Source organism: Gossypium hirsutum, chromosome D05 (assembly GCF_007990345.1).
Source record: "Gossypium hirsutum isolate 1008001.06 chromosome D05, Gossypium_hirsutum_v2.1, whole genome shotgun sequence".
NCBI classification, from domain to species: domain Eukaryota; kingdom Viridiplantae; phylum Streptophyta; class Magnoliopsida; order Malvales; family Malvaceae; genus Gossypium; species Gossypium hirsutum.
The window spans coordinates 4,599,998-4,607,064 of NC_053441.1; the positions used below are offsets into that span (position 1 = coordinate 4,599,998).

At 38.2% G+C, this 7,067-nt stretch overlaps 2 protein-coding genes across 5 annotated transcripts; both read left to right on the top strand.

Annotated features, from left to right (window-relative positions):
• The first annotated feature begins 512 nt into the window (after positions 1–512).
• On the top strand, positions 513–4,011 carry LOC107906879 (phospholipase D alpha 1). Of its 2 annotated transcripts, none has more exons than XM_016834014.2 (4): positions 513–1,034; positions 1,381–1,437; positions 1,514–3,371; positions 3,461–4,011. In XM_016834014.2, the coding sequence occupies exons 1-4, from the start codon at positions 930–932 to the stop codon at positions 3,493–3,495; spliced, it is 2,055 nt and encodes a 684-aa protein (XP_016689503.2). In that variant the 5' UTR covers positions 513–929; the 3' UTR covers positions 3,496–4,011. The 2 variants fall into 2 exon arrangements, with proteins under 2 accessions (XP_016689503.2, XP_016689502.2); XM_016834013.2 differs by having other exon boundaries at positions 529–1,034; positions 3,478–4,011.
• A 135-nt stretch (positions 4,012–4,146) lies between these two features.
• On the top strand, positions 4,147–6,788 carry LOC107906881 (uncharacterized). 3 transcript variants are annotated; one of them, XM_041093221.1, is made up of 5 exons: positions 4,147–4,306; positions 5,655–5,878; positions 6,069–6,156; positions 6,405–6,471; positions 6,566–6,788. In XM_041093221.1, the coding sequence occupies exons 1-5, from the start codon at positions 4,293–4,295 to the stop codon at positions 6,617–6,619; spliced, it is 447 nt and encodes a 148-aa protein (XP_040949155.1). In that variant the 5' UTR covers positions 4,147–4,292; the 3' UTR covers positions 6,620–6,788. The 3 variants fall into 3 exon arrangements, with proteins under 3 accessions (XP_040949155.1, XP_016689506.1, XP_016689504.1); XM_016834017.2 differs by lacking the exon at positions 4,147–4,306 and adding an exon at positions 4,430–4,536; XM_016834015.2 differs by lacking the exon at positions 4,147–4,306 and adding an exon at positions 4,536–5,057 and having other exon boundaries at positions 5,650–5,878.
• Positions 6,789–7,067: the final 279 nt, after the last annotated feature.

Here is a 7,067-nt window from a genome sequence, read left to right on the forward strand (position 1 = left end):
CTCAGTAAATGGATTAGCAAGTGATTTTGGTCCCTCCAGTATAACCGTTGCTCATTGTAAGTTCTACTTATTGTGATCCTTCAAAGGCTATGAATCAAGAGGTTGCCCTGCCTGACTCAATCATTATTGACCCTTTCTTTTGGCTTAAGTTTCATTTTTACATGCTTTGTTCTATTTAGGTTCTTTATTATCGATGAGATCAATAATAAAATATTTCTTCTTATAGCATATTCATTTGACCCATCCTAGCATTTTGCCTTCTCATTTGTCCATACCCAAAAGCTTTTAAAAGGAGAAGAAAAAAGCAAAGAAAGAGATTTGGAATCTTGACATTTAATACCTCTAATGTCTTGTTTTAGATTCTTTGTCTTTGATTCACATGCTTCAGTATCCAAGCAAAGAATGACTTCAAATGCATTGCTAAACCCAGTTTTGTTGGATTACTTTTTTTTTTTTGGGGGGGGGGCGGTGGGGGAGGTTACGAATCATGCACACTACCTGTAATAAACAACATTAACGTTTAGAAAAAAAACCTTAATGGCCTATCCTTGTGCATGTAAAATGTTCCAAATGTTAACATCTGGACTCTAATAAGTCTTAACGTTTAAATTCCAGCAATTCCGGTTTTTATATATTTATTTAAAAAATTCGTACATTGCTTCTGGCAAAGTGTTTACCGGAAGCAAAGTTGGGAACTGATTCCTACTTTAAATGCATATGAATATTTTACTTCACACTTCTATACTAAAGAAAGCAATTCTAATTATAATTTTGAACAACATGCCACATCAAAATCTCTCCCCTGGAGTTCATCCGTTCAGCTGTCTTTAAGGCAATCACCCAAAAGCTTTTCTCTTTTGCTCTGTTTAGAAAAGCTCATATTGTGGGTGTATTTTTACTCATCTTTTTAGGAATTCGCTGGTCAAACAATGACGCAGGAGGAGCAGAAACATTTGCTGCATGGGACACTTTCTGCAACAATATATGGGATAGATGAGCTACCATTTGGATGTAGAGAGAATTTTTGCCTCCAGGTAAACCTGTACTATTTAGGGACTATTTATTAGAGCTGCTTTAAAATTATATCATGTCTGGAATAATTTCTCATATCTTATGTTATCCATTCTTTTCATTTTAGTTTAAACTATATCTGTTCTAACATATTCGAATTTAACTGTAAGAGAATGGTCCTTTAAATATACATAATACGAAGATATTACAATGTCTTGATCACGATATTACAGTGATTTATAACACGAACACATTCTTAACTGTTTGATTACCATGTCTTAATGTTGAATGTAAACAATACTAATGGACTTTTTTATTTTTATTTCTAAAGGAATTAAATCCTCGTGCTATTGTTTTCTTTAAATGTAGGGGACGATGACCGCAAGCAAGTTCCAGAAAAAATGTCTCGCCACATTCAAGAGAACTGTAAAAAACCTGCCATACGCTTCCACCTTTCGCTCATCTCGCATGCTCTGAAACATTCCAATAACTTCTTTTGCAGGCCTTAGGTCCACAGCTGTATGCAACGGTTGATCTAGACAAAGCCAGGGTTGCCCGAACAGGTGTTGTAAGACACAAGCCATCTTCGCCCCAATGGAACGAGACCTTCCGCATATATTGTGCCCATTTGATCTCACATGTTATATTCACTGTAAAGGATAACAGTCCCATAGGAGCAGTGCTAATAGGCCGAGCTTATTTGCCTGTCAAAGATATTATTGTAGCCAATGGGGCTACCGTGACTCGCGATCTTAAAATACAGGATGAGGAGCGCAAGGCACTACCTGGACAGCCCCAAATCCGTGTTGCATTGCAGTTTCGAAGTGTTAGCCAGGAGGAAAGTTGGGGTGTGGGAATTAAAACCCCGGGTTTTGAGGGAGTTCCTTACACTTTCTTTCGACAGCGACAGGGCTGCAAAGTTACTCTGTATCAAGATGCCAATATCTCCGATGGTTTCAAGCCTGACATACCTGGGATGACTTATGACCCTCGTAGATGTTGGGAAGACATCTATGATGCAATTAATAAGGCCAAACACTTCATTTATATAACCGGTTGGTCTGTTTACACTGAGATAACTTTGATAAGGGATCCAAAGAAAGAAAAGCCTGGTAGTGATGAAACACTAGGGAACCTGCTTTTGAAGAAGGCAAAGGAAGGGGTGAAAGTTCTTTTGCTTGTTTGGGATGATAGAACTTCCATTGAGTTGCTGAAACAGGAAGGCTTGATGTCAACCCATGACGAAGAAACATCGGCCTATTTTCGGTTTAGGGGAGTGCATTGCGTTTTATGTCCTCGTAATCCTGATAATAAACGAAGCTTTGTTGAGGGCATTAAAATTGCTACCATGTTTACTCACCATCAGAAGACACTTATAGTTGATAGCGAAAACCCGAATCCGGGAGAGAAGCGAACGGTTGTCAGTTTTATTGGCGGTATTGATCTTTGTGACGGAAGATATGATACGCAAGATCATCCTTTATTTGATACATTGAAAGACATCCATCATGATGATTTCCATCAGCCAAACTTCAATTACTCATCAATCGAGAAAGGCGGTCCGAGGGAGCCTTGGCATGATATTCATTGCAAACTAGAAGGTCCGGTTGCTTGGGATGTCCTTTACAATTTCGAACAAAGGTGGTTAAAACAAGCTGTGTGTAGGAAACATCACCTGTTTTCTACGAAGAAGATAGAAGAAATGACAGTCCGACCACCAAAGAACCTGCCTTTAGATCACAGTGAAACATGGTGTGTCCAGTTGTTTCGATCCATTGATAACGGGGCGGTTGTTGGCTTTCCTGAAAATGTTAAGATAGCACATCAATATGGCCTTCTAAGTGGAAAAAACACCATCATTGAACGAAGCATTCAAGATGCATATATCAATGCAATTCGCCGAGCAAAGAACTTCATTTACATTGAAAACCAATATTTCCTAGGAAGCTCCTTTGGTTGGAACTCTGAGGACGTCAAGGATGAAGATATTGCTGCTTTAAATCTCATACCAAAAGAACTCTCCCTAAGGATTGTAAGTAAAATTAAAGCAGGCGAGAGGTTTTCAGTGTACATCGTGATTCCAATGTGGCCTGAAGGTATACCAGAGAGTGGTCCCGTCCAGGCAATCTTAGATTGGCAAAGGAGAACCATTCAAATGATGTATCGTGATGTTGCTCAAGCCCTTCACAATGAGGGCAACCCCCGAGACTATTTGACATTTTTCTGCCTTGGGAACCGGGAGAAAGAAAACAAGAGTGGAGAGTACTTACCTAATGAGAAACCAGACCCTAATTCAGATTATGGGAGAGCTCAACAGTCACGCCGATTTATGATCTATGTTCATTCAAAGATGATGATTGGTATGTAATGAACTTATCATAGTTTTATTTTAGCAGAAATCTCTCAACCTTTTTATTTATTTAATTTTCCCATTTGAACATGTTTATAGCTTCTTGTTCTTCTCAGTTGATGATGAGTACATAATCATTGGCTCTGCCAACATCAATGAGAGATCAATGGCTGGTTCAAGAGACTCTGAGATTGCAATGGGGGCATTTCAACCATATCATTTAGCTACTAAGCAACCGGTTAGGGGTCAGATATATGGTCTTCGTATGGCTCTTTGGAAAGAACATCTCGGTCAGCGCCATGACTCTTTCGCTACTCCAGAAACCGAGAAATGCATCCAGGAAGTGAATTCTATTGCTGAAAGAAACTGGGTTTTGTACTCAAGTGAAACACAGGAGGAGGATCTGCCGGGTCACCTGCTTCGCTACCCCATTAATGTTGGAGAAGATGGCTCAGTTTCATCCCTTCCAGGGGCTGAAAATTTTCCAGACACCAATGCTCCCGTCCTTGGAAGCAAATCAAACATCCTTCCTCCAATAGTAACTACTTAGTTTCATAGCTGCCAATACAGGATTTGCTTGAAAAATATTTGTAGCCATGTATGTTATCTCACTTCATTATTTCAGCAAAAGAAGCTCTCAAGTTAAATCTTTTAAGGAATCGGAACGGATTTATATATTTAATAATATATTATATTTTCAAAATTTAGGAAAAAATAGTATATACTAAAAGGTAACCGACTTCGAGGATAAGATTTTAAAGAAATTTACAATTTCACGCCATTCAATAAAACTAGAAAACAGATTAATTTAGGAGGCAACAAAGGAGAACTGAAGGAGAGCCCTTTGGTAACTGAAGGAGCTGGAAACCAAGGTCTTTCCAGTAACAAGATTTACGTTTTAATCACGAAATATCCGTATCCATTTCTAAACATGCCGTTTTCAAGGTCTTCTTTCTTTTCAGAAAACCCCTTTTTTTTTTTTCCTTGTTTCATTTTCTAGGAAAAAGTACGGGGTAAAGATTTTGAAAAAGATAAGCAAAAAGTATTGATTTTTTTTAACCTTGCAGGAATTTTAATCTTTTCTTTCCTGGAATTTTGGTTTTGCTTTGGGGATTTTAGATGCAATCTTCTGGTTACCATCCCACTTGGGTCTCTGCCCTTCTTGCTTGCATGGGGTCAGTTCTTCTTCTTCATATTTTTTTTACTGCAAGGAAAAAAAGTTTGTACCTTTTAAGCTGTTTGTTTGAGTGAATATTATCACATTTAGCTCTTAGCTCTCTTGGTTATAAAACAATGTTGTCAATGCTTTGTTTGTGTAGTTCAAGTTTGCTTTTATCTTTAAGTATAGAATCTTTGCGCTATGTTTAGTGCTTACTTGTTGTGTAAGCGAGCTATAAGATGAGACGTACGGAGGGAAGGGGGAAACGGTTTTAGGGGACTTTTTCGATTTTGGGGGGCATTCTTTGCTTGAAGCATTGGATAGCTGATTGCATGACACAAGAGATTTTGTTTTGCTTTTGGGATTTGAGGTTCCACGGGAGCTATGAACCCTAGGTGTTGTTTATTACCTCAGACTGAGAGATGTTTTGGGAAGAAACCATTTTGTTCGTTTGTTTTCTTTTCTGGAGCTTATTTACGTGCTCTAACACACTGGCTGATGGACACATTCAAGGCTAAATACAAAGCTCTCTTCAGTGTGAGAGACTACTTTTTCCTCTTTATGTTTCTCTGTATTGAAACTTTAGTAAAATGGGCTTAAGTGATTTTTGTAATTGCATTTAGTTCCAGCATAAATATGATCCTCTACATGTTGGAGATTAAGCTGGTGTAATTTGCATAATTTACCTTCCCTGCATTTATGTATTAGGGAATATGGGCTTGATTGATATTTGCATGTTTGCTTTTAGTTACTGCACAAATTTGATCCCCTACTCATTGGAGATTAAGCCTAGATATCGCCCCTTCGCCACCAAAGGTTTAGCTGTTTGCCTGGCGTAATTTGCATTATTCACCTGCCCTGTGGTCATATTTGTAGTTCATGTCATCTAGACTCAGGAAAATGATTGATATGTCAATGTCACTATGTTTCATGTGCAACCACTCATTGATTATCTTCAACATCACACATTTTGAAGCTTCCCTTTTTTTTTCAATTATTCTCAGATTTTTATATTATTATGGCTGCAAAATTGATGGCTTTTTCTTCCAGCTGGTAGATTTAAGGATTAAGTTGTTATAGTTGATACTTGAAACCAATCATGCACTTGGTTAATCCTGGTTTGTAACAGAGCAGAGGTTGTTTTGGGTGCTTCATTGCGGTGGATGATCCATCTAAGCGTCTAAAGATTCGAGGCCGGAAAGCAAAGAGATCTAGCTGTTCTGAGGATTTCTGGAATAGCAGTGGGTGCGAGATGGAACATAGTGGAGTCCAGTCCCAGGGAAGCATTTCATCAACCAACGTATCTAATCTCGATCCTTCTGGCAGCACAAGTCATCCTTCTGAATTTGTAAATCATGGCAAGTTCACCTATGTTAGCTTCTATATGCTACTAAACAAAGTTGAATAGCATCCCCTTGTTTCATTTATTTTCATGTGATATTGCAAGTTTGTAGCAGCATTATACCGAATGTACCGGAAACATCTGCCTACTGTTGGATAATCATATTGGTGAGGTAAATTTTCTCAAGATGACAATTTTGCTTGCAGGCCTTCTTCTTTGGAGCCAAACAAGGCAACAATGGCTTGGAAATAATAAGTCCGAGAAACGGGTGCAACCTCGGCAACCCACGATAAGGTTCTTAACTTTAGTTGTTCTTAATTTAAAAGTATAGAACATTAACTCCAATACATAGGAGAGGGAACTTGAAGCCCAGACCTTAACCATCCTCTTAAGGAGAGGATAACAACCATTAAGCCAAGTTTAAGTTGTTTCAACCACTCTTTACAACTTTACATGTTAAAAACAGGGCTTTTTCATTTTTATTCTTTTTTTTAAAGACCTATATCCTGGTGGTGCTTATTATCTACACCATTTTATTGCAGTTGGAATACAATCTACGAGAGTTTACATGGGAACTATAAGTCATTTCCGCACCCAATCCCCCTTCCTGTAAGTTTTGTATGCCTATTTTCTTATGCTTATTAGAAACTATATATATCCTCCTCGTACTGTTCCTCAAGCCTTGTCGTGTTAACTGTGACAGGAGATGGTGGATTTCCTAGTTGATGTTTGGGAGCAAGAGGGCTTATATGGTTAAAGCAGGATGATGCAAAACTAGAGAAAGGAAATATATTTTTCCCCATAAATTATTGAGATTGTCTATTTACTTATCCTCTTCTCTGTATTATTCTTGCATACGCTATAGTTTTCAAGTCCTTTCAAATTGGCAAGAAAAAGATGCAAATATCCCACTATTTCTATATCAACTTCTTGGCCTCTTTGCTGATAGTTAACAAATGGACTGTCGTTTGTGCGTTTTTGTCTTTTTAGTTACAAGAAACAAGATTCCATCAATAACCCATTTAAAGGGAGCTGGGTCTAGCCCACTGTGTCTCAAAACTTGGAAACAGTTGCCCTTTGCAAATGTTAGGCTCAAAACATTAATAGCACCTCTTGCCTGTGGGTTCCTTTGTCACAAAAACAATCGGCCCCAGTTGTATTACAATGCACATGCACCACACCACAACTGCATATACTTTACATAT

Coding starts and splice junctions, on each gene's coding strand:
- LOC107906879 (XM_016834013.2), top strand. CDS start 930: ATGACGCAGGAGGAGCAGAAACATTTGCTGCATGGGACACTTTCTGCA. Junction 1,035..1,380: donor GAGAGAATTTTTGCCTCCAG/GTAAACCTGTAC, acceptor CTTTAAATGTAG/GGGACGATGACCGCAAGCAA. Junction 3,372..3,477: donor TCATTCAAAGATGATGATTG/GTATGTAATGAA, acceptor TGTTCTTCTCAG/TTGATGATGAGTACATAATC.
- LOC107906881 (XM_016834015.2), top strand. CDS start 4,905: ATGAACCCTAGGTGTTGTTTATTACCTCAGACTGAGAGATGTTTTGGG. Junction 5,058..5,649: donor AATACAAAGCTCTCTTCAGT/GTGAGAGACTAC, acceptor GGTTTGTAACAG/AGCAGAGGTTGTTTTGGGTG. Junction 6,157..6,404: donor CCTCGGCAACCCACGATAAG/GTTCTTAACTTT, acceptor ATTTTATTGCAG/TTGGAATACAATCTACGAGA.